General features: G+C 39.2%; 2 protein-coding genes across 3 annotated transcripts in view; both read right to left on the minus strand.

The window, feature by feature from the left end:
- The window catches only part of RNF43 (ring finger protein 43), a 66700-nt gene extending 57167 nt beyond the window's left edge, over window positions 1–9533 (minus strand). Inside the window, exons 1-2 of one of the 2 annotated variants that reach the window (XM_005219941.5) lie at window positions 9025–9533; window positions 7337–7973 (exon numbers count right to left, since the gene is read on the minus strand). In XM_005219941.5, coding sequence (XP_005219998.2) covers window positions 7337–7588 — 252 coding nt within the window. In that variant the 5' untranslated portion in view covers window positions 7589–7973; window positions 9025–9533. Of the gene's footprint in view, window positions 1–7336; window positions 7974–9024 lie in introns of those variants that run through there. The other variant, NM_001191194.1, reaches the window with a different exon arrangement.
- Window positions 9534–12798: 3265 nt separating this feature from the next.
- HSF5 (heat shock transcription factor 5) overlaps window positions 12799–27320 on the minus strand; it is a 52831-nt gene continuing 38309 nt past the window's right edge. The window contains exon 6 of the mRNA XM_003587377.5: window positions 12799–15073. Within this exon, the coding sequence (XP_003587425.1) occupies window positions 15003–15073 (71 nt within the window). The 3' untranslated portion in view covers window positions 12799–15002. The remainder of the gene's footprint in view (window positions 15074–27320) is intronic.

Here is a 27320-nt window from a genome sequence, read left to right on the forward strand (position 1 = left end):
AATATTTATTGAGTTACTCCTATGGGAAAAGCACCAAGTACACTAAAGCCCTGTTCCCCAAAACACAGCTCTGAACTGAGAGATGAAAGCCCTGCTTTCACAGAGCTCACAGCCTCCTGAGGGGAGACAGCATAAAAGTGTGCCACACTGCAGGAAGTTTACAAAGCAAAGCAAAGCAGGGGCGGAGAAGAGGAGCCCTGGGGGAACAGGAAGACTCCCTCAGAACAGGCCCAGGAAGGCCTCACCAAGAAGGTGTATTTGACACTTGGGGCGGACATTTGAGGGACTAAGAGAAGAAAGTGTTTGGGATGTAAGTGGGATGAGGAAGTGGAAAGGCCCTGAGGTGGGAGCAGGCCTGGCTTAGCTGAAGGACAACAAGGTCACAGCGACTGGAGCAGAGTGAGGGGTGAGGAGGCAAGAGGTGCAGGTGCCAGGCCAGATCCTGCAGGTCCTCAACAGCTCATTGTAAAAACTCTGGCTCCAACTCCAACAATTCTCAATGAAACAATGAATGCAGGTCACAGAGTCAGCTCAGAGGGCTTCTGAGACATAAAGTTGGCACCCTGCTTCACCAATAGCTGAATCACCAAATCGAGCAACACAGGTCCCAATAGAGGATATTGGGACCATATCCCACATCTCAACCATTGACAGAATTTTAGCTTTTGAGGATTTCCCTGAGAAAAGCACATCCTTGGATAACTTAAAAAGTGGACTATTCATCTATCTCCTGCAAAGTACACAGGGTCCATTTATTTCTGTGTGACTTTGTTCTAAGATAATTAACTTGCTTTCTCTGTCATTAAGTTTCCTTTTCTACAAAATGGAGTATCACCTGTATTTGGTTTGCAAGTATTTGTGAATCATTTTAAGCTCCTTGGAAGAAAATCACTACAGAAATTTGATGGAACATCATCATACACTTCTCTAACAACAATACCCTGCTATCAATTCTGGTTCCTGACAGAACATTTATAATAGTACATTGCTCATTTATAACACCTTTTCCTCTGTTGGAGAAGGAAATGGCAGCCCACTCCAGTGTTCTTGCCTGGAGAATCCCAGGGACGGGCGAGCCTGGTGGGCTGCCATCTGTGGGGTTGCACAGAGTCGGGCACGACTGAAGCGACTTAGCAGCAGCAGCAGCAGCAAGGGAGAGGGGGAAGCACATAAAAGTTCCAATAAATACTTCTCGGTGGATAAAATGTAAAGGCTTTTTTTTATTGAAAACAAAAACAAAACCTTGAGCCTCAGGGATATCTTTAAAACTGTGTAAAAAGTTAACTATGACTAATTTGTAGATAAAGAAAATTACAACACACACACACACACACCGTTTACCACAATAACCAAGGAAATGCCTACCCCTGGAATCCGCTCAAAGGACACTCAATAGCCTGACAGGGGCAATAACCAAGGGCACAGCTCAGTCATTGCTTCCTACAACCAGACAGATTAATGAATTTGAACTTACAACAACTCTGCGGGATTTCCACATGAAGTACAGAACGATTATTTATACAAATCTGTCTGATGGGTACTTTTACATGAGATATCTCCTTAACCTGAAAAACTATCAATAAAAATATCTGCAGCTTCCTTCTCTCTTCCGGGTGCCACACTTCTGACAACAAAGCCAAGTCAAGCTGGGATCCCAGGAGGCAAGCACCTCAGCCTGCTTGTGTGCACAGAGGGTTTACATCCGATGGTATACTTCTGACTACATTCCAAAGTCAACTATAAATTAACTGAATTTTCTGCACCCCCCACTAACATAAATAACTGAGAGTTGACTGTACTTCAAATAGTTATACTTCTTTTAAAGGCTGGCCTCAAAGCTACAAAATCTTTGAAATCTCTGCTTCCAAGAAGCTCTGACTTGAGCAATGACAGTTGGATGCATGCTACGTCAAAGTTTATTATTTCATGTTCCTATGTGAGATAACTTACTGTTATAAAATGAAGAGAAAGGTAATGATAATTGTTACACTAAAACAGATATACCAAGTAAATAACATTCTGATTTACAAATGTCTTTGTAAATTAAGCACAAATGAAGAGAAATAGAAGAAATACATACAGTTTGGATTAACTGCAGAGAACAGTACTCATCATCTGCATTCTCTTCTGTTCTGGAAATAAATTCATCATTTATATAAGGCCTACCCTGGTGTTCATCTGCAGCATTTTAGATGTACAAAATTTTAGAGTGAGGAAAGCATGAGCTCTGGGGTTCAAGCTCCAGCTGTGCCACTTACTTTTAGACTTTGGCAAATAGCTTGAGACTCACTTTGATCCTCTGTTTCTTTACCTATAATATGTGAAAATAAAAGTACTGTATGTCTACTGTATGATATCACTTATATGTGGAATCTAAAAAATACAACAACTAGTGAATATAACAACAACAAAAAAAGAAGCAGACTCACAGAGAACGAACTAGTGGCTCTCCCAGTGGGGGCAGGGAGGAGGAGCGGCAATACAGGGCTGGAAGAGTAGGAGGTACCAGTATTACGTATAAAATAAGCTACAAGGACATATTGTACAACACAGGGAATATAGCCAATATTTTATAATAACTATAAATGGAGTCATACCTTCAATAATTGTGAATCACTATATTGTATATTCGTAACTTATATGCTGTCCAGTGTGCGCTTAGTCGTGTCTGACTCTTGCAACCCCATAGACTGTAGCCTGCCAGGCTCCTCTGTTCATGGGGTTCTTCAGGCCAGAATACTGGGGTGGGTTGCCATTTCCTTCTCTAGGGCATCTTCCCGACCCAGGAATCGAACCCGGGTCTCCTGCATTGCAGGTAGACTCTTTACCGACTGAGCTACGAGGGAAGCCCTGTGACTTATACAATATTGTACATTAACTCTACTTCAGTTAAAAACACAATTAAAAAACATCTGCCCTAGTCTTAAAAAAAAAAAAGGACTGTATTTCTCTCTTGAAGGTATAATGAAGATTCAGTGAGCTAATACATGTAAAGTGCATGGCACGTTAAAGTTCAGTTATGCAGACGCAAATCTAAAGCCTAGAAAGGTAAAAAACTATCTTGTCACCCAACTACTTAGTGGCAGGATTGGAGCTAAAAGTCAAGTCCCTTTAGTTACAGTTTAATCACTTTGTCAACTGCAAGTTTGCTATACAGCATTGTCTCTCTGGCTTTGGCCAAAACTTAAACTATGAAGTTTCCTCTTCCTCCCCAAAACGTTCACTTCAGGCCCTGACTATAAATAAAGCGAGAATGCAAAGATAGGATAACTATGTGTTGACTAATAGGTAAATGGAGGGGCAAGCAGAGACACCACGCAAGGGGGAATTTGTGCAGGAGGTGTTCACTGCTGCTGGCCAAATGCTGCACTACCACAGCTTCCATTGTAGGTCTGAAGCCTCAGGGCAGCACATTCTAATCTTGATCATAACTTTAACCTGGAGTCTAAGAAAATCCAGGACAACCAGCTGAGCAGGAAGAATGTGATGGTGAAAGAATCAGTGACCTCTCCTGCACTACACTAAGATCCTCTTGGGCTTCTGCTTTGAGGAGAAGGAAAATGAATTTTGGGGTGTCCCTCTAAGTCACGTTTATTAATAAAGAGCAAGAATGGAGAAAGAAAACAGGACTGTAATCATTTTTAGAAGTGGTAGCAACAATATCACTAAGAAATAATATAAACAAATGTTGATAAGAGGTTAACAAACCAGAAAGCTGGACAATGGGACAGCGCGTAAACTCCAGCTCATTTTCCTTCTACAGTTGTATAAACCAGGAGAAAAAAAGAGTATATTCGAAAGAATGGTCGAAACAATAACAATAATAGTGTAATCACTCCCAGTGTCTTTATCACACTGCCAAGTAATTAGTTTCCTTGACATGAATTTGTGTGTGTGTGTGTCCCCCACATTCTGCTTTTTCTTTGAGATATAATTGATATATAACACTGTATTATTTTCAGGTGTATAATAAGATTTGACATACATATATATTGTGAAATGATCCCCACAATAAGTTTAGTTAACATCCATCATTACTTGTAATTATAAAAAAAATATTTTTTTGGACCTGGATTTTTGATGGCTAGTTAGGGAAATACTGAGATGGAAGAATGGTAGAAGGTTATCCTAAATATAAACATTAAATGGGAAACAGATTTAAAAAGGAGCAGGAAATCAGAAGAGGGAGAGACACGATTTTGGCAAATATAGAGGAAAGCTAAGAAGTAGACACTTTAAAGACAATGGCAAACCCGCACAGGGATTTGAAATAATACGGTTGTGCAGAGAAGCAGCTCTTGGGCCAAATAGGAAGGAAAACAATATAATTTGGTCAAGACTCAGATGGGAGTTTTCAAACGGACAAGAGACGATTTGAGAAATGAAAGAAATATGGCAAGGCAACATTTCCTCTTTTATTTTGACTTTCTTATAGTACTTTAAAGAGAATATTATCATTTAAGACTCTGAACATATACTGTACAATGGATATAACTCTTGGTAAAGAGAAAACTGAGGAATAAGAATCAGGACAAAAATTCACCAAGACCTGGTCTTGTATATATAGTCATCAGATGAAGCTGAGACAGACAAAATAATTTTAGGAAAAAGTTCTGTGGTCTATTTTATTATTAAACAGAATAATAATATCTGGGGCACGCTGTCACAGATGTTTCTCTTTAAGGAAAATCCAAATTGTAATACAAATGAAAATCCAGTTAATTTGGTCCTTATGAAACAGTACATACACTGAAATAACTGAACAAAATGTAAAGACATGTCAGATATTAGGAAACTTCTGGAAATTACAGAAACCACAATAACGCAGTCATCATTATTTTTTTAAATCATTGTCCTCATAATTTCACATTTCCCAATGCACTGCATGCCCAATTTTACAAAGCCTTAACTGTATCTTTGAAGATAATCAAGCTTAACAGGCAGCTAGAATAATTCATAGGTAGAAGGATATATAGAATTATCCAAAATTCTGCAACGCCAACAGAGAAAACTGTCTTTGGATTTGTGACACCAGGGGACAGATATCCACCAAGAAAGCTAAAGTGCAGCAAAGCACAGCTCTAGGACATTTAAACAGAACTTGAGCTGAGTGGAAGGCTTGGTTAACCACAGTTGAGTAAACCTGTGTTGCAGTGTAATCTGATAAGGAACAAACAGCATGGATTCTAGAAGTGTACACCATGTGTCCCTAACACGCTAGACTTCTTTGAAAGAGTTAATCAAATAGTGGATAAAAAAGAACTGATGCATCTCATTCAAAAGTTTTTAAGTCTCTCATTAGAGATTATTAAGAAAATTTAGTAATTATTGTGGATTAAAACTTGATTAATAGACAATAAACCAGGACCAATACTGAAAATCTCCAAAGATTAATACTAAGCTAGTATACAAATTTATTATTGACCCTGACATAGAAGAAGCTTGCACGGAGAGAAAAGGCAAAGAAAAGACTGAAAATTGCCAATGATGCCAACTATCTACTGGAAAGCCTGGAAAGGTCCTGCTAAATAACAATGAAATTCGTTCTTCACAAAGTGAAGAAGCAATACTTAAAGGACAATGGTAGACTCAAAGTTAATATGTGGAAAAAAAGGATTAAGCAACACTTACCAGTATGAGAAAAAGGGCAAAATAGGAGAAGACATGATAAAGATTGACAAAGTAATAAATCGCAAAGAGAATGCCAGCTAATATCTCTTACATACCGTTTCCTTTATGAATATACAGAAACTTTACGTAGAGACGTATTATAATAGAAGACAAAAAATTTAAAATAAAAGAGGACACTATTTAACGCAGCATATAATTAACCCATTGAACATGCTGCCACAGGATATTAATAAGGCACAAAGTTTAGTACAGCTTCCAACGCCTCAGAGCTACCAGAATATGATTCCATCCTGAAATTACTTAGGGCAAGAAATGAAAATGGAATACATACCTCATGCTTCAGGGTATTAACCAGGCAAAGTCAGGAAGGAAGTTTGTATTCAAAATGATTTATGGTTTCAACGTTTAGATATTCCTAAGTCTGTCCTAAAGTTCAAATTAAATAGACTCTTTTCCAAAAATTCTTACACTATTTTTTCCAGATATATTCTTTTTGCCTGTCTATTTATCTAAATAGCAGAGCCTTCCTTTTCACCCAATTCTTCTTCCACTTCACTTATCCCAGCTTCAAAACATTGCCCAAGAAGTGATCGTGAAAAGCCACTAAGATATACATAAAACTCTGTGTTGGGCAAAGAGAGTTCTATAAAATTTGTTAAATTTTCTCAGCTTTTCCCTTTGGGTGGACCAAAATTTAAATTTATACTATATTTTGGTTCTGTTCATATCACGCAATAAAAATCTGAGCTTGATTTAACAACATTTTCACCTGTGACCGAGAGCTACAGCAAGAAATGTCCTTTGATAAAATGAATTTTAATCAATAAGTAATATAATTTTATAGAATAAGATACTAAAATGCCACATTAAAAAGGCAGAGCCCTCCAGGCTCTACATTTGGAGGGTGGGGGTAGGGGGTATGAGCAATTCATCTATGAAATGCTATGGCCTCAGTCAGTTCATAAATTAAACACATATAGAGCAGGCTATGAATGAGTTATAGGCAAAATTCACAACTGCAAAGCCTAAGAAACTGTCTGAAAAACTCCGTGGGTCAATAAAACACAGATGTTAAATTTAAAATTTTTGAAAATAATAAAATTAAGTGTAGACAAGTCTAAAGTGGTCAGGAGGCAGGTTTACAGCTTGTGTCCATTTTGTAATCCAATCCTCTCCATTTGGGGCTTAGCAATAGGGGGCCACACATGGTATAAGGCCAACCGTAGCATTCAAGCTTGACTGATTTTTAAAAGTGACACAGTGATCAAATATGCTCCAAAGGCATTCTAGAACATCAGGGTGCTGCTGACCATCAAAATCAACCTTAGTGCTCACCTCAAATCTAAAACAGGATATAAGTACACTCTTTGAGTTAATTAAATACAAGCCCATATATATCATCTATTAAAAAAAAAAAAAAGTGTCCAGAATATATCACTTGCAAAGAAAGGTCTTATTATGTAATATAGTGTAATACCAGAGTTAAAAATAAGCAGATGATCTTATAAAATACAGCATTTACGTTTCTTCTAGAGTATAAACTCAGAATTTGCTTTAGAATGTCAATAAGTAACATGTTTAACAAGATGAAACAAATAGAAAGCCAGGCAGCAGAGCCCTTCTGTGGAATTCGATTTGGAAGACAAAACAAGGAAGGTATATTTCAAACAGATGGAAAGTGAAAAATAATAAAAGTCATCCTTACCTGCATTAATTTTCCTTCTGCTGGAGTTATTTCAGCAACACCAGCAAACACGCCTTCCAAAGTGAGATTCAGTTTTCCTGTGGGGTCCATTTTCAAGGGGATCACTCTGATAATAGCCTTCTGCTCAGCTGATCTTTCAGACTCCACCGCTGCCGCCAGTACCAGTCCCGTGCGTCCAAAGCCTGCCTGCAGGGTAGCCATCAGCAGCCAGGGCCAGAGGGCAGCCAGCTGTAGCTGGTGGCCACCACTCATGCTACCAGCTGCAGCGATGCACTTCGGCCATACATACTGCTTCCAGTAGCTAAGACCAAACGCAGGTTCTCAAATCCAGACAAATGGAGGAAAAGAAACTTCTGCGTCCGTTTCAGAAAGCCGAGTCGTAGTTTTGGCCCTTCCTTTCTCTAAAGTATATTCCCAAGGACAGGTGGTATTCCTGCTCAAGCAGGCAAGAAGGTTATTGTCAGCCTACTTCTGCTTCAGGTATGTCGTTTTCTCCCATCTTCACTACGATTAGTAAAGATACCGCACTTCTCTTTGGAATTTTCAGTGTTGCTTGAGGTTGAATGTCACATCCTGAATTTTTATTATGTCAGATCACCTGGTGCTGGTCTTCCATATGCAACAAGTCCTCGAGCCACTAAACCCAATGTTAATGAACAAAACAAGGCAAAGTAAACGACCAAGGCCATGCATCAAAGGTGAGAGTGAAAAACTCCAGCTCAGAAAATGAAGAGGTGGCCCCTTTAAGTTACAAAACTTGTCAATGGTAAAAGACTAAAGATCACAGAGCTTCTTTTTTAAGGGGAAGGAGAGGGAACAATATTTCAGACCACACTTTGAGAGATGGCCAAAGATGCTACATGTATTCATAAAAGTTTCAACATTAAACTGTATTTCAGTGTAGCCAAAGTTCCAGGCCCACTGAACCTATAACACTTTTCATGAACTTAAATATACTATGAGTTTTAAATTTTCTACCTAGATTTGCCAGTAAGTTAGGTGCTAATTTATGTCTTCACATATTCACAGGATAAATCTGAGCATCACAATCTTTTCCAATTTTCATAATTCGAAGAATATTTGAAAAGGTTGGCTTTCCAATTATCTTTTCCGGTTGAAATTCATATTTCTATCTTTATTTTCCTTTCTATCTTAGGGATTCCTCCTTTTATTCTCCTACTTGAGAATGCCAAGCACTGTGATTTCCCATGAGATGCTTTTGGAAACTACTTTATTATCCAGATCTTATAATCTGTAATTTTCTGGGTTCATAGTAAAACAAAGGACTATTCCTAACACGTTTTCAAATTCCTTGAGGGGGTAGGGAATAAAAGATAGGGGGAGTGAGGAGGTGATTAGTCTACAGGCTCTAAGTAGAATGCCCTGAAAAAGTAAAAATAATCCTGAGTAGAGTAGATCTGTGCTATTTCTAGGCGCACTTGAGAATTTGGGTCTTTGTACAAACAAAATCTTATTCTAAGATTTCAAAATGTGCACCCTTAAGTAAATATAAATGCACTTCAACCACAAAGCCCACTGTGTTCAGAGGTCAAGTTAAAAAATCTTATTAAGTCTTCAGAATAAGTGCTGAAAAGCCAAGCAATTGAATATGAACCTGTTATATAGATTCCTTTCTTTCGCTGAGGCAGAGGGAGAAAAAAAAAGAATTTCAAAAGAAATCTGCAAACCTGTTGTGCTGTCGGGCCCACTGGAATCCACGGGGGTGAAACAAATTCAATTATGCTTTTATAGATCCTGCTCAAGAAAAGGTTTCAACTGCTTAACCAAGTACAGTTCATTCTTCCACCTTCTTACTCTGCAACCAAACCAAGTGCCCCACACTGCAGGTAGGAGCCGAGAAATTCCGCAGCCTGAAAAAATAATCCATGCAGGTCAAAGGCAGAAACTTACTCCAAGGTTAGAGCTACTGTCCCCAAAGAATTCTAAAAACACTTAGAGAGGATCCAAAACCATTTCTGAAATCTCCTTTCTAACAAAAGTCCTTTTTCTCCCCAAACAGCATATAAAAATGATGAGATCTTGAAAGAGCAAAGCAAATACATCAGCAACAATTCACTACCAGGAACACAGACAATCCCAAAGGGAGAAGGCAAGGTCTCTGAATCATGGATAGACTTGGAAAGTTCGGAAGGATTCAAGTGCTTCCCTTCCAGAAAGACAATTCTGGATCAACTCCCTAGAGCAGGAAGCCTGTGGTTTGTAATTGGTGTTCTAGCTCGGACTCCCTCCCCTGGGACTGCAATCACGCTCTCTACCTGCTGACACAGTGAGGGTGGAGCAGCCAGAGGCAGCCGCCCCGTCCCGCCCCCTCCTCCTGGCTGCCTGGGGCACGGTGCGCGCACACTTCGCCAGACACGTTCCTGAGCTCGCTCTTCTCTCGGCTCCCCAACTCCCTCTATTGAGCCACGGCCAAACTGCACCCAGTTCAGTCCTCAATACCTTTCTCTGAGTAAGCAAGTTCCCACACGTAAATCAAGGCCACTTGAACAGATAGGTAAGCAGATTCTGCACCCAAGAGACAGAGATGGCGGGATGAGGAAATAAAGACCAAAAAAAAAAAAAAAGGAAACCCATAAGATAAAATAATGGACACAACGTTTTGCAAATATAAGTTCAAAGTGATGTCTGCTCTTCCGGGTTTTAGTGTCTATAAAGGCCACAAAGCCAGAATAATGTGATCCTGTGCTGTAGTTCTCACTCACTGATTTATTGCTGTTTTAAGTCAGCTACCCTGGCAAGAATTCTGTCCATTTTATGAAGTTTTGCTTCAGCTCCTGCAAATTTAAATTCAGTAGCTCTTTTCTAAACTGTGCCTGTACCAGGCTTTTACATTAGGTGATGTCAGAGGGCTGGAATCTGTTATTTTCTTCTTACATCCCTGGGATGTGAAATAATACTATGGATCAGACCTGGGCCTTCAATGTGAAACTGAAAATAAGTCTATATCATAAATACAAGTAAAGGGGTAAATATATATGCTTAATAAGAAGGGTGTAGACAAAAAGAAAACTAATTTTTGGTTACTTACCACATTTGTGAAAAATAATCCTTCTGGTAACTTTTACCCAGAGAAGGCGATGGCACCCCACTCCAGTACTCTTACCTGGAAAATCCCATGGATGGAGGAGCCTGGTAGGCTGCAGTCCATGGGGTCACGAAGAGTCGAACACAACTGAGCAACTTCCCTTTCACTTTTCACTTTCATGCATTGGAGAAGGAAATGGCAACCCACTCCAGTGTTCTTGCCTGGAGAATCCCAGGGACGGGGGAGCCTGGTGGGCTGCCATCTATGGGGTCACACAGAGTCGGACACGACTGAAGTGACTTAGCAACAACAATAGCAACAAGTAACTTTTACCACATTTGTGAACCATAACCCTTCTAGTAACATTATCTTTAGAAAGAATGCAAACGTTTCTGATGTATGTTTCTAAAATTTGAATTTTCAAAATGACCAGATTGTATTTGACTGTGGCCAGACATTTTATTTTTAACCTGATGCCAATAATCTTTCCAAACTGTACAAATGAACAATGATGTGAATATGATTAACATTACACTTAAAAAAGGCTAAGATTTATGCTACATGCTTATTGTGGTAAAAAGTACATTTTAAATTGTGGTAAGAAGCACATAAAATTTAAAACAATTTCTAACATGCACAAAAGAATTGTGCAAATTGATCACCTGGAAAATGTGGAGAATAACAACTGCATTGTAGCTTGGTTGTCAAGATTAAATGACAATGCCTCTGAAGGCAAAAGGTATGAGTGACCTAGTCACCTTGAGAATTTTATCCCTAAAGAGGGTTTACAGTCTAATTTGAAAAGATACATTTACCCCAGTGTTCACAGCAGTACCATTTGCAATAGCCAAGACATGGAAGCAACCTGAATGTCCATCAACAGATAAATGGATAAAGATGTGGTACATTTATACAATGGAATATTACTCAGCCAATAAAAAAGAATGAAATAATGCCATTTACAGCAACAAAGATGGACCTAGAGATTATCATACTAAGTGAGGCAAGCCAAAGACAAACATCATACGCTATCACTTGTATCTGGAATCTACAATGACACAGATGAACTTATCTGCAAAACAGAGAGAGACTCACAGACATGGAAACAAACCTACGGTTACCAAAGGGGAAAGTGCTGGAAGGGAGTAAATTAGGAGGTTGGGCTTAGCAGATACAAACTACTATATAACAAACACCTATTATATAGTACAGGGAACTATTTTCAGTATCTTGGAATAAACGATAATAGAAAAGAATCTGAAAAAAAATGTGTGTGTGTATATATATATGTGTGTATCTGAGTCACTTTGTTGCACACTGAAACTAACACATTGTAATTCAATTATATTTCAATTAAAAATTTAATAAATTTTTAAAGAGAGTTTATGGGTATAGTTTTGGCATTTTAGGCCTAATAACACCTAGAGCTGAGAGATAAATTCTAAAGTAAATTCTTAATTTAGCACTTTTTCTTTATTGGTTGGACCATAAGAACATAATACAAATATAGACCTTTTATAGCTCCTTTCCTAAAAAATAGAAATAGGTCTAATTCTTCTGGAGATAATTTTTTTAAAGTCTGCTATGGTTTTATGTTTTTATGTATTCCATATAAAAGTATAACAAAAACTTTTAAATATATTTTATTACATATCTGATATATGCAAAAACATCTTTAAACTTTAAACAAACAGTAACCTACTGATTGTTTTTGTCTCGCCTATTCCTGCTTGAAACCTGCAAAGGAATTAAGATACCCAACCTAAAAGGCCTAATACGGATACTTAGTTGAAAGGAAAAAAATACAGATGTGGTTGCTCTCTCTTGAGGAAACCCTGAGATCTGAGAACGATAATAGATATCATGAGGCTGGGTACCTCGAGTTACTCAGGATCAAACCAAACAGCTCTACAGGGCTTAGTTCACTGATATATTGTGCTTATTAAATACACAGTATTGACAAGAAAAGTCAGCAGAATTGATAAACAAGAGAAATTATTCTCTGGCTTCAAAGTTTTGGAGTCTTCCCTGAGCAGTTTTAACTTCCATAAAGATGGCATCACTGCAGTAATGAAGTGCCCACACTGACACCTACCACCAACCTTCCACAGGAGACAGATCACCCTTCACGACCTACCTTCACATCTGCACTGACTAAAGTTACTGAAGACTTTGGTTCTTTCCCCAAACCTAGGTTTCTAAAAGCATGTCTAAGAACTGTCCTTATCCTCAATGGCATTTTAATGATTCAATCTCTATTCAAGTGTGAATGAAGAAAACTCAGGACTTTTTAAGTCGGATTCTTTGAAAAACAGAGCGCATTTCCTTTTGAACTTTACTAATATGATGACTAGTCATAATGAATGAGGTTTCTATTGATCACCAATTCAATAGTAAAAACAAGCAAGACAACAAGTCTAGTTGAAACACTCACTTTATTGTTGACTGATTGAAATTTTTTGTGTATAAGGTGCTGAAATACTGAGGTGCTAGTCAGGAACCTTGTTAGCCTGTATCAGACCCTACTGACTAATTTACACAGAGATTTTATGTTATCTTTTGCCACTTTTCCAAGACAGTAATGACAGCTTTAGCTGATGAGTAGCAGGCATGTGAGTATAGCAGGAGATCCAGCTCCCCAATCTGTTGTATCAATATATAAAAAAACAGTTTGGAAAGCTGATAAAGGCATTTCATTAAGTAAGCCTTAAAACAACTGAAACCAAATCCATGTCAAGGTTCCTGCTTGACACATGTTCCTCAAAAGATATTATCTCTTTCAACATATATGAAGCCAAGAAAGGCATAGTTGAGGGAAGGAATATCACTTACTTAGTGATATTTTACTTATCAGCTTTTTCAACATCACAGAGAAAAGGCAAAGTTCCTTCATTTAGAAACTGGGTCTCCTCTTCACATACTCTACCAAAATACAGAGTCTGACCAAAAGATGTAGGAGTCTTGATAATCCATTCATCTTTTAAACCTTGCTGATAAAGATAAATAAATGTTCATCACATCGACATGGACTAGTCTAATCAGATAGACCAAAGAGGTCACTTTTCAGAACCTATTTTCATATCTAAAGTGAGTCACTGCAGACCAAAACAGAGCTCATCCTTTTCTAAAATACTACTATCTCTGTAATACTTCCAGGGTTTGACATCAATGGGAAGGCACAACGCAATTTAAAAAATGTACTGTTACACCCACCATGGCTGAAAGAGTATTTACGTCACATATCACTATGTGCCTTTCCTTTCTCACTAGTTTCACATTCCTAGGCTTCCCTTTTGTTTCTGCAGTGCTTATAAGGAAAACTGAGGCAGAATCCAATAAGAAAGTTCTAGTCAACTGAAAACTTTAAAATCAGAAAGCTTCTTGCTGTCATTGGATGAGCAAGTGAGGGATCAACCACAGAAACTGGATATCCAAGATACCTCTCCTAAAAACCAGTTCCACAATTCTACTATTCGAATTTAGGATCCTAAAGAGGGGATGAGATAAAAATGTTAAGTCTATCCCACTATCCAAACTTCTCTCAGAAGCTTAAACCATACATAAACTGTTAAAGGTATAGCTTCTGTTAGGTAACTACTAATCAGTTAGTCCCAAAATTTGCACACAGTATCTTTTACAGCTGAGAATTTATACTTACTGAATGTAAGTATAAACACTGTGTTAAATCTCTTAATGGTTTTGCTCACACATTGTACATTCCCCTTTAAAAATAAAAATATTACACAGGCATCCTTTATCCTTCTACCCACAATATAAATAAAAATATAAAGCTTTAAAACTTGAAATCTACCAGCATTTATAAATACAATTATATTAAACAAGTTAAAATACTTTCCTTTAGAAGATATATTAAACAAGTGATACATTAACAAAACCTTACCATTTATGATACTGTATCATTAAAATTAAAGAAAGATATGAAAATAGAAGAAAGTTCCCATTAATAGAAAAGAATAAGGGGCTGTTAAGTGTGATGGATGGTCCAAGTCCAGATGCCTTGCTCTTGAAACAGAACGCCGGGTGAGGAAGTGAGAGCATTTCCTGGTTAATCATTTAGAAAATTAACTCTTCCCCAGAGTTTCTTCCCTCGAATTCCTGACCCATTTAGACCTGTGATCTTGGTGACCTCACACACCTTTGCTTCTCACACTCTTCTCTAAAAGGATCACACTGCGATTTGAAACAGATAGACTGAACTCCCCAGTGGAGCTGCACTGACTACTGTTTGAAAGTGGCAAGACGACAAATCAGCACACCCACACACAGACTACTCTCCGGGACCGTACACGCAGCTGTTTTTAGGTGCTTCTTGACTGTAACAGAAGGCCAGGACTTTTCATTTGAAAGGGATCTGGGCAGCAAACAAACAAACAAAAGACTGCTAGATGTCGTGTAGTTTGTCAAGGTGAACAATCTGAACGGAACAGCTGTAGTAAATATCAAATTCCAATTCTCAAATAACAAAATTCTCAATTAACAAAACAAAAATACTTTTTTTTCCTTAACAGAACTGAAAAAAATCCCAACAGTGTGTCACGTGCAAGGCTAGTCTGCCTCCAGCCACAGCTAGTGCACAATGTCACATTTGTCATCCATTCCTCACTCTCTTAATTCTTCCTCCTTTGGAAAGTGTTCCTGCTTGCAGGCAACATCCACCAGCAGATGAAGATCTAGAAAGAAAAAAAAGGTTTGTTTACGCTGTTTCTCAAACTGTAGAGTTCGACAGACAAGGCTTTCAACAAGAAGAATAAGCTGCCATGTTTCACTTGTAAAATGGGCTCTAAAATTACATTATCTCATCAGATTCTCAATTTTTAGGGCATTTCTGTACCTCTAAAGCACAGATGCAGCTCAGTCATTAACCCAAAGAGACTAACAAAGTTTAAAATGTCTCTCCTTTTAGTGATGTCACTAAGCCTTTTTTCATTTCAACTGACTTTTATTGTAAGTATAAAATTAAGAAAAAGTGTAAAAAAGATCAAAGTACAACAAACACACATATGAAAATCCATTTCTTCAATGTTATAAAAATAGGTTCCAGGATTATGAAGTAATGCCTTACGAAAAACAATGTTAAATTAAGTAAACACTACCTTTCCAAAGTTGATTGCCTCCATAAAATTTCTACCTATTGACTAATGCAGCTGATTTGCTTATAAAAGTGTCTATCTGAACTGTCTGTAAAAAAAAAAATAACCTTCAAGGAGGTCAAGAGACAAAAATTGGGTTCATTAAGAATGGGAAGAAGTAAAGAAGTGAGCTCTCAGCTCAGGTACTAGGTTCTATAACAAAAAAAGCTAAGGCTTTGTATAGAAACAGAGTTAAACAGCCTCAGTAACCAATGTGACTTCCGGGCTTCCCAGGTGGCTCAGTGGTAAAAAAAAAAAAAAAAAGCCGCCTGCCAATGCAGCAGCAGCAGGAGATGTGGGTTCCATCCCTGGGTCAGGAAGATCCCTTGAAAAAACGAATAGCAACCCACTCCAGTACTCATGCCTGGAGAATCCCATGGACAGAGGAGCCTGGCGGGCTACAGTCCATGGGGTCACAAAGAGTTGGACAAGACTAAGCAACTGAACAAACGTGGCTTCTAGATTCAATCTAATTAGTTCACAACTTGTAGAATAGCATGGCTTCCCTTGTGGCTCAGCTGGAAAAGAATCCACCTGCAATGAGGGAAACCTGGGTTCCATCCCTGGGTTGGGAAGATCCCCAGGAGAAAGGAAAGACTACCCACTCCAGTATTCTGACCTGGAGAATTCCATGGACTGTAGTCCATGGAGTCGCAAAGAGTTGGACACGACTGAGTGACTTTCACTCACTCACTCTCTCACTCAGAATAACATGACCTGCGAGCCTTTTTAAGGTTGATTTTTAAGCTTACAATCTTGTCCTAGTAGCATTCTGGAGTTAAACTAAACTACACAGAATGAATCCTTAATTTCCTACTAGACATACAGAGACTTCTGTTACAATATTTGTAAAACACAACTTCTGTGGGACTGATCAACAGCCTGAGCAGGAGAGATGAGAGACAATAATTCTATCACCACCTTTGAGAAAATCTAGAGAGCACTTGGAACAGTACTTAATTTTTGCCCTCTTTTGTAAAAGGAAGATCAATTACTAAAGAAAAGTACTAGCTCATCTGGTGAACACGAGTACAACCTATCCATGAAGAACAAGCAATTTCGAAATTCACTGGCAATCTGGTGGTTAAGAGCTCCACGCTTCCACTGCAGGGGGCATCGGTTCGATCCCTGGTTGGGGAACTAAGATCCTGCATGCTGTGCCTTGCAGCCAAAAAAAAAAATTAGTTAAAAAAAGAAAGTGTAAGTGCAAGTTGCTTGGTTGTGTCCGACTCTTTGTGACCCCATGGACTTTACATTCCATGGAATTCTCCAGGCCAGAATACTGGAGTGGGTAGCCTTTCCTTTCTCCAGGGGATTTTCCCAACCCAGGGATCGAACCCAGGTCTCCTGCATTAAGAACATGCAATTTATCCAGATAAGCATCTTGCAGAAGAACAGACATCAAGTTATCACTTAAAATGGGCTTCTTGTATATCTATGACCATGGCAGCATTATTTACAATAGCCAAAAGGTGAAAGTAATCCAGGAGTCCATCGATGGATGAATGGGAAAACAAGTGTGGTAGATATATACAAAGGGGTATTATTTAGCCTTAAAAAGGAAGGAAATTATGACACATGCTCCATGAATGAGTCTTCAACATGAATGATCTACAACATGAAATAGTCACAAAACGACAAATATTGTACAATTCTACTCATATGAAGTAGTCAAATTCATAGAAATAAAAGTAGAATGGTGGTTGCCAGGGGCTTCAGGGAAGGATGTAATGGATATGGAGTTTCAGTTTGGGAAGACAAGAAAAGTTCTGGAGATGGATGGTGGTGGTGGTGGTATATAATGTGAATGTACTTAACGCCCCTCAACTGTACACTTAAAACAGTTAAAAAGGTAAATTTTATGTTATATATATTTTACCACAAAAATGGCTTTTTTTTTTTCAAAAATGGCTTCTTTACAGTCTAAGTAACAGGGATAATGACTACAGTTATATCTTAATTTATAGAACATCTTTTTTTCAAGTAACTGAAATGCAGTTATATGGTCATCTAATTAATCCTGAGTAACAGAGAGATGACTGAAAGAACCTCTACACTAGATGATTCCTAAAGCCAATGGTTTCTAAATCTTGCTGCAAACTGGAATCACCCGGGGATCTTTAAAAAAAAAAAAATTGCGATTTAGGGCTTCTACCCCATACATTCTGATTTAATTGGTACAGAGTGCAACCTAGGCATCAGAATTTTAAAAAGCTGATCAAAGGATACAGAATGAGTAATATGTAAGTATGATCATTCTCTAAACACTTCAACTCCACATCAGAATAAGGAGGACAGGGCATGTAGTAATAGAAAATACTAAAACAAGATTTTGGAATATGAACCGACCTAACCGCAGCCCTCTTCTGAAAGCAGAGCAGGAATTCTCGATAATGACAAAGGCTGTTGTTGTTGTTCAGGTGCCAAGTTGTGTTCAACTCTTTGTGACCCCATGGACTGCAGCAGGCCAGGCCTCCCTCTCCCTCACCATCTCCCGGAGTTTGCCCAAGTTCATGTCCACTGAATCGGTGACAAAGGGAAAGACTATAAAACAAGGCTTAAGACTATAAAACAACTACAGACCTCTTATGGGGAGGTAGACTGAAGAACAACAACAAATCCTCTTTTTTTCAGTAGACAACTGTCATTTATTAAAAACTTTATCCTACTGATAGGTTCAAATAATGAACAAGAGCACATCACAGATAGGCATGTTTAAAGTAACAATAGCTCAGTGGATAACCAACAAGGTCCTACTGTGTAGCCCAGGGAACTGTGCTCAATGTTATACGTCAGCCTGGATGGGAGGGGAGTTTGGGGGAGAACAGATACATGTATGGTATAGGTATGGCCGAGTCCCTTCGTTGCCCACCTAAAACTATCACAACATTGTTAATTGGCAATATCCCAAAATAAGTTTTAAAAAAATAAAGTAACAATAGCCGGTATGGCTCTATAACAGCCTCAGAATGAGTTATGTAGTGTGAGCAACAAACCCTCTTAGCCTTAATGACTGGGATTTGTTGTTGTTCAGTTGCTCAGTCATGTCTGACTCTGCAACCCCATGGACTGCATCACGCCAGGCTTCCCTGTCCTTCACCACCTCCCAGAGCTTGCTCAAACTCACGTCCCTTGAGTCAGTGTTGCCATCCAACCATCTCATCCTCTGTCATCCCCTTCTCCTTCCGCCTTCAGTCTTTCCCAGCATCAGGGTCTTTTCTAATGAGTCAGCTCTTTGCATCAGGTGGCAAAAGTAATGGAGCTTCAGCTTCAGCATCAGTCCTACCAATGAATATTCAGGACTGATTTCCTTTAGGATTGACCAGTTTGATCTCCCTGCAGTCCAAGGGATTCTCAAGAGTCTTCTCCAACATCATAGTTCAAAAGTATCAATTCTTCAATGCTCAGCCTTCTTTATGGTCCGACTCTCACATCCATACATGACTACTGGAAAAACCACAGCTTTGACTAGACGGACCTTTGTTGGCAAAGTAAGGTCTCTGCTTCTTAATATGCTGTCTAGGTCTGTCATAGCTTTTCCTTCAAGGAGCAAATATCTTTTAATTTCATGACTGCATCACCATCTGCAGTGATTTTGAAGCTCAAAAAAATAAAGTCTCTCACTGTTTCCATTGTTTCCTCATCCTTTTGCCATGAAGTGATGGGACTGGATGCCATGATCTTCGCTTTCTGAATGTTGAGTTTTAAGCCAGTTTTTCACTCTCCTCTTTCACCTTCACCAAGGGCTCTTTAGCTCTTCTTCGCTTTCTGCCATAAGGGTGGTGTTATCTGCATACCTGAGGTTACTGATATTTCTCCCGGCAATCTTTGATTCCAGCTCTGCTTCATCCAGCCCAGCATTTAGCATGATGTACTCTGCATGTAAGTTAAATAAGCAGGGTGACAATATATAGCCTTGATGTATTCCCTTCCCAGTTTGGAACCAGTCCATTGTTCCATGTCCAGTTCTAACTGTTGCTTCTTGACCTGCATGCAGGTTTTTCAGGAGGCAGGTCAGGTGGTCTGGTATTCCCATCTCTTCAAGAATTTTCCACAGCTGGTTGTGATCCACACAGTCGAAAGCTTTAGTGTAGTCAATGAAGCAGATGTTTTTCTGGAACTCTCTTGCTTTTTCATGATCCAGCGGATGTTGGCAATTTGATCTCTGGTTCCTCTGCTTTTTCTAAATCCAGCTTGAACATCTGGAAGTTTTCAGTCACATACTATTGAAGCCTAGCTTGGAGAATTTTGAGCATTACTTTGCTAGCATGTGAAATTAGCGCAATTGTGCGGTAGTCTGAATATTCTTTGGCATTGCCTTTCTTTGGGACTGGAATGAAAACTGACCTTTTCCAGTCCTGTGGCCACTGCAGAGTTTTTCAAATTTGCTGGCACACAGTCCCCAATTTGGGGCTGCCCAAGTCTCCAATTTGGCACATAGCTTCTAATAACAAGTATCTAAACCTGATAATTTTATTATTAAGGTGAGCTTCCTTCATTAACAAAGCTGCCAATCAAGGAATGAAGAGCATAGAGACCAATAAAAATGCAAAAAGACAGAAACTAGTCTGATGCTACTAGAGGTTTCTAGGACTTTATTCAAGAATCTTCTATACTCATCAGAGAAGTAAATATTTGAGAATCAAAGCAGCTGAGTTGATCTGAGAGCCAAGAGGTCTCCAGGGACAGGAGTATTGCATCTACTCATTTGGGAATTTTTTTTGACTGCATCTCACAGGATTTTACTTCCCCCATCAGGGATGGTACCCAGGTTCTCAGCAATGAAAGCACAGAGTCCTAACCACTGGACTGCCAGGGAATTCCCTGGAAATGCAAATTCCTACTAAGAGCACTCTCTAGGGCTTGGGGGCTATTACCTTAATGAAATCTCATCCAGAATCCTGCAATAGCTATAGAAAAATGAGAAGTCCTTTCTTCAGGAATGGACTGAACGTTGCTCTTAAACATTCAATTTCCCTTAACTATAAAGTAACCTATCAAAACATAAGACAGTGTAGCTTCTACAACAAGACTAATATCTGGGTGTATTTGGTTTAGGGTAATTTGATTGTTGGAGAAGGAAATGGCACCCTACTCCAGTACTCGTGCCTGGAAAATCCCATGGATGGAGGAGCCTGGAAGGCTGCAGTCCATGGGGTCTCGAAGAGTCCGACAGGACTGAGCGACTTCACTTTCATGCACTGGAGAAGGAAATGGCAACCCACTCCAGTGTTCTTGCCTGGAGAATCCCAGGGACGGGGGAGCCCAGTGGGCTGCCATCTATGGGGTCGCACAGAATCAGTGTAGAAACTGGACGAGCATTATTGAGTCTAATTTTCAGTACTTGATTTTTTTTTTAATCTGAATGGTATTTTCTTAAGTCAACACGTGTTCAAACGGCCTACACAAGGCATGGCAATGACTGTCGCTAACAGCCTCCTCCTAATAAAACGCACATCTACTGAAATCAGTACAATTGGGACACCTCATCAGCCTCCTCCTAATAAAACGCACATCTACTGAAATCAGTACAATTGGGACACCTCATCAACTTGAAGCCTGTTACTTGGAAAAAAAAAGTCAAAGAAAAAGTGTGAGAAGATACATTTTCAAAACAGTTCAGTTACAGAAGGGTCTCAGATTCAGTCTCAGTTCAGTCTCAGATTAAGTTCTGAGATACAGGATGCCACAGTTCAGTGGGCTACTAAGCAACATAATGACATCCTAACAGTTAATGTTGGCATCACAGTACTTCAGAATTTGGGGCCAAAAAAGTCTTCAGAGATGATTTTAATAAACTTTCTTATTTTTACCATAAATAATGTGAAAGCTGGAACTTCACTGAGGGAAGATACTCTTAATGATACAATTGAAATTCAAGTGATACTTTAGAAATTTTACTTTTAGTTCCTATCAATAATACTTTAAACTTGGAATTTAATATCTACTGAAATAAAAAATACTTAGTCATCTATGAGAACTACACTGAATACTATAGTTCATTTTGAGTGTTCCCCACAAGTATCTACTGACTTTTTTTTTTTGGAGGATGCTGAAACCCAGGAACAAACCAAGGACCCCTCTTGATTCGTAAGGGCTTCTCTGGCCATCAGTGATCAGGGCTGTGAAAAAATTAGAAGCTAAGAATTAGGACTTTCTAATGCAGGGTGCAAAAGACTGAATGTTTGTATCTCCTCAAAATTCTTGTATTGATATTAAAACCTAACCCCCAATAGGATGGTGTTAGAAAACAGGACTTTGGGGAGGTGATTAAGTTCTGATGGTAGAGCTCTTATGAATGATATTCGAGTCCTTTATAAAAGAGACCCAGAGAGCTCCTCTGCCCCTTCTGCCACGTCAGGACACAGCAAGAAGGCAGGCTATGAGCCAGGAAGCAGACTCTCAGCAGACACTGAATCTGTTGGCACCTTGATCTTGGACTTCCCAGCCTCTGAGGCTGTGAGGAAACACACACACACACACACACACACACACAGAGACTGTTATTTATAAGCCACCTGGTGTGTGTGTGCTCAGTTGTGTCCAACTCTTTGCGACCCCATGGCCTGTAGCCTGCCAGGTTCTTCTATTCATGGGACTTCCCTGGCAAGAATTCTGGACTCGGTTGCCTTTTCCTACTCCAGGGGGATCTTCCCAATCCAGGGATTGAACTTGCATCTCCTGCATCAACAGGTAGACTCTTTTCCACTGAGCCACCTGGGAATCCCTTATAAGCCATCTAGTCTATGGTATTTTTATTATAGCAGCAGAATGGAGTAAGACACAGAGTAGGCTACATGCTTAGCTTGCAGGCCATATAAAAACAAGTAGTGAGCTAGATTTGGTCCACTGGCTAGTTTACTGACTACTGCCCTAACAGCACACACTAGGGCTTTAATCCAGAGAAATTTAACCAAAACAGGAGAATATTTCATCAAATGGAGTATTATTATTCAGTTGTCAAAAATATCTTTTTCTCCAAAGAAGATCTACAAATGGCCAACAAGCACATGAAAAGATGCTTAACATCATCAATCATGAGGGAAATGGAATTAAAACTACAATAGATAGATAAATCTACTTAGGATGACTATAGTGATGATAAAAAGTGAAAAATAACAAGTGTTAGGGAAGATGTGGAGAAATGAGGACTCTGGTACATTGCTGGTGGGGATGTAAAATGGTTCAGCCATTATTAAAAATAGTTTGGCAATTCCTCAATAGTTAAACATAGAAATACCATCAATTCAGTTCAGTTCAGTCGCTCAGCTGTGTCCGACTCTTTGTGCCCCCATGGACTGCAACAAACCAGGCTTCCCTGTCTATCACCAACTCCCAGAGTTTACTCAAACTCATGTCCATTGAGTTGGAGATGTCATCCAACCATCTCATCCTTCTGTGTCCCCTTCTCCTCTTGCCTTCAATCTTTCCCAGCATCAGGGTCTTTTCCAATGAGCCAGTTCTTCGCATCAGGTGGCCAAAATACTAGAGTTTCAGTTTCAGCATCAGTCCTTCCAATGTATATTCAGGATTGATTTCCTGTAGGATTGACTGGTTTGATCTCCTTGCAGTCCAAGGGACTCTCAAGAGTCTTCTCCAACACCACAGTTCAAAAGCATCAATTTTTTGGCACTCAGCTTTCTTTATGGTCCAATTCTCACATCCATACACGACCACTGGAAAAACCATAGCTTTGACTAGATGGACCTTTGTTGGCAAAGTAAGGTCTCTGCTTTTTAATATGCTGTCTAGGTTGGTCATAGCTTTTCTTCCAAGGAGCAAGCGTCTTTTAATTTCATGGCTGCAATCACCATCTGCAGTGATTTTGGAGCCCAAGAAAATAAAGTCTGTCACTGCTTCCATTGTTTCCCCATCTATTTGCCAAGAAGTGACAGGACCAGATGCCATGATCTTCATTTTTTGAATGTTGAGTTTTAAGCCAGCTTTTTTATTCTCTTCTTTCACTTCATCAAGAGGCTCTTTGATTCTTCTTCGCTTTCTGCCATAAGGGTTAGGTTACTGATATTTCTCCCGGCAATCTTGATTCCATATGATCACAGAAATACCATATGACCCAGCAATTTCACTCCTAGGTATACTCCCAAAAGGATTGAAAGAAGATATTTAAATATATGCACAATGTTTACAGCAGCACTATTCACAATAAGCAAAAAGTAGAAAAAGCCCAAATGCCCATCGGGAGATGAATGGATAAAAAACTGTCATATATATACATATAATGTATTAATAATATTGTTTAGCCATAAGAAGGAATGAAGATCTGATACACATTACCTTGTGGATGAACCTTGAAAACATCATGCTAAGTAAAATAAACTATTAGGTTGGTGAAAAAATAATTGTCGTTTTGCACTGCTGAACTGTGCCTTTTGATATTGGGATACATTCCTAAATAAATGTGGTTATATTACACATCATTTAAATGCACATTTCTCACTTTATGTTTTTTTGCTTATGACATTACTTGCTGTTTATTTTATACTCATTTCAGATTAGAGAAATGATGTTAGACAAAAAGCAAATTTGAGCATTTTTTGTTTGAATCCAAAATGGGTAGTAAAGCAGCAGAGACAACTTGCAATCTCAACAGTGCATTTGGCTCAGAAACTGCTCACACACATACAGTGCAGTGGTGGTTCAAGAAGTTCTGCAGAGGAGATGAGTGCCTCGAAGCTGAGGAGCACAGTGGACAGGCCATCGGAAGTTGACAACGACCAACTGAGAGCCTTCATCAAAGCGGATGCTCTTACAACTATGTGAGAAGTTGCCAAAGAAATGGATGTCAACCATTCTACAGTCATCTGGCATTTGAAGCAAATTGGAAAGTTGAAAAAGTTCACTAAGTAGGTGCCTCATAAGCTAACCAAAAATAAAAAATACTGTCATTTTGAAGTGCCGTCTTCTCTTATTCTACCCAACAACAGTGAACCATTTTTCAATTGAATTATGACGTGTGATGCAAAGTGGATTTTATACAACAACCAGCAATGATCAGGTCAATGTCTGGACCAAGAAGCTCCAAAGCACTTCCCAAAGCCAAGCTTGCACCAAAAAAAAGGGTCAGAGTCACTGTTTGGTGGTCTGCTGCTGGTCTGCTCCATACAGCTTCCTGAATCCCAGTGAAATCATTACATCTGAGAAGTATGCTCAGCAAATCGATGAGACGCACTGAAAACTGCAACACCTGCAGCTGGCACTGGTCAACAGAAAGGGCCCAATTCTTCTCCACAACAATGCCCAACCACATGTTGCACAACCAACACTTCCCCAGTTAAATTAATGGGGCTACAAAGTTTTGCCTCAACCACCATATTCACCTGACCTCTTGCCAGCCAACTACCACTTCAACCATCTCAACAACATTTGCAGGTATAATGCTTCCACAATCAGCAGGAGGTAGAAAATATTTTCCAAGAGTTCGTCAAATCCTGAAGCATGGATTTTTACACTCCAGGAATAAACAGTTTTATTCTTCATTGGCCAAAATGTGTTGATTATAATGGCTCCTGTTTTGATTAACAAAGATGTGTCTGAGCCTAGTTATAATGATTTAAAATTCATAGTCCAAAACCGCAATAACTTTTGTCCCAACCTAACAGACACAAAAGGTCATATATCCTATGATTTCGTTTATACAAAATATCCAGAATAGGTAAATCCATAGAGACAGAACACAGACTGGTGGTTGCCAAGGGCTTCGGAGAGGAGGGAACAGAGGGCGGCTGCTTAAGGAACGGGGTTTTCTTTTGGAGTGATGCCAAGTCTTGGATCCAGACAGACAGTGCACCGACACTGTGAACATCCTAAATGACAGAACCTTTCACTTTAAAGTGGTTACTTTATGTTATGTGAATTTCCCCTAAAAATGTATACTTTCCTATCAGTTTGAAATGATGGGACAGAAAGGAGAGGAAAGCAGGAAATGGCTATAAAAACTAACTTATAACCACACATATCTCAGTTTTCACTGTCAGAGCACAATAACGAGATGCAGAACGTTTACCTTTAGTAAGACACGTGCAGTTCTTAGTTCCAGCAGAATAGAACTGCAGAGGACACTACTTCCGTATCCCTAGAGTCCCTAGCACTGGACTGACCCTAGGGAAGTTATTAAAAAGCACTCATTAAAAGCAACCTATGGGGTGACTGACTCCTCAGATGTTCAAAACTTATCTTTTGGTGGCTAATTAAAGACTGTTCATAGAGACAGAAAGTAAGATAGGTCTTCCAGGTGCTGGCAGGTGAGAAGAAAAACAAGAATTGTTTAATAATCAGAGTTTCGGTTTTACAAAATGAAAAGAGTTCTGGAGAGTGGAGATGATACAGAACAGTATGAATGGACTGCAGGCCACTGAACTACACACTTAAAAAATAGTTAAGACGCTGAACTTTGTTTTGTGTATTTTACCACGATTTTTTTAAAGATCATTTTTTCCCAGGATCTTTTAAGCATATGAGTAAGATCAAATGGTGCATAAACGCTGAGTGCCACAGGCAATCCTGCAGGGGCTGGAGATGAACACAACAGAATTCTTGTCCTCATGGAGCTTACCTTCAGAGGGAGAGAAAAATAATATAAAATGTCACGTAGTGATGAGCACTATAGAAGACAAACGAAGATAAATAAAGAATAGGGACTGAGGGAGGGCAGGCCACGGGGAATAGGGTACCTATTACAGACAGGATAGTCAAGAAGGTTCCCACGATGAGCTGGCATTTGAGTAGAGAACTGAATGTAATGAGAAAGCCATGTGACTACCTGGGTAAAGAAAAATTTTGGGGAGGGATAAGACCAAATAGGAAGGCAGGACCATGCTTGGTGTGTTCAGAGAATAGTGAAGAGGCTGCTGTGGCTGGAACAGATGAGGGAGATAGAAGGTGGTAGGAGATAAAGTCAGAGCAGTTGCCAAAATCATAGTATGAATTTTTACATTTTCCTCTAAATGTGAAAGAAAACCACTGGAAAAATTGAAGCAGGGAAATAATTTTAAGAGGATCACTCTGATTGCTGTGTGGAGAAAAAAAAACAAAAACAAAAACTGTAGGAGCACACAGTGGAAGAAGAAAGATTAGGCAAGAGATGCAGCGGCTTGGACCATGGTGACAGCATGTAAAGGTGGTAAGTGGTCAGATTCTGGATCTGCACTGAGATAGAGCTGATAGAATTTGCTGATGCATGGGATGTGAACAAAGAGAGTCAAGGAAGACTTCAAGACTTTTGGTTGACTAGAGGTAGCTAGAAGTACTATTTCCTGAAATAAGTAAAACTGGGGAAAGGAGTTACAATGTATTTGGGACACTACTGGACATACAAATGAAGAGGTAGCATGGGAAAAAAAGGTATGCACATTTGGAGTTCAGAGAAGATTGAGACTTAAGATATAAATTTAGGAGTCAGCACTATGAAGACGATAAAAGCAATGAGACTTGTTGATATAACCTAGGAACTGACTAGAGAGAGAAAAGAGGTCCAAGAATTGAGCTCTGGGATTCATCAATATTTAGAAGTGAGGGCAGACAAAGAAGATTTAGTAAAATAAACTACAGAGTGGCCAGTGAAGCTGAAGAAAATCCAGGAAAGGGTGATATTCCAGAAGCCAACCGAAGGCTGAGGTTGTCGGTTCAATGCTGCCGAGGTGCAGGGGACTGAGAACAGACCACTGGATTTGGCACCATGGCAGTAATAGAAAACTTTGATAAGAGCAGTTTCAGCTGAGTAGCAGGAATGAAAACCCGATTAGAAAATCTGGTTGAGATAAGGATATGC

This window comes from Bos taurus, chromosome 19 (assembly GCF_002263795.3).
Source record: "Bos taurus isolate L1 Dominette 01449 registration number 42190680 breed Hereford chromosome 19, ARS-UCD2.0, whole genome shotgun sequence".
Taxonomy (NCBI): domain Eukaryota; kingdom Metazoa; phylum Chordata; class Mammalia; order Artiodactyla; family Bovidae; genus Bos; species Bos taurus.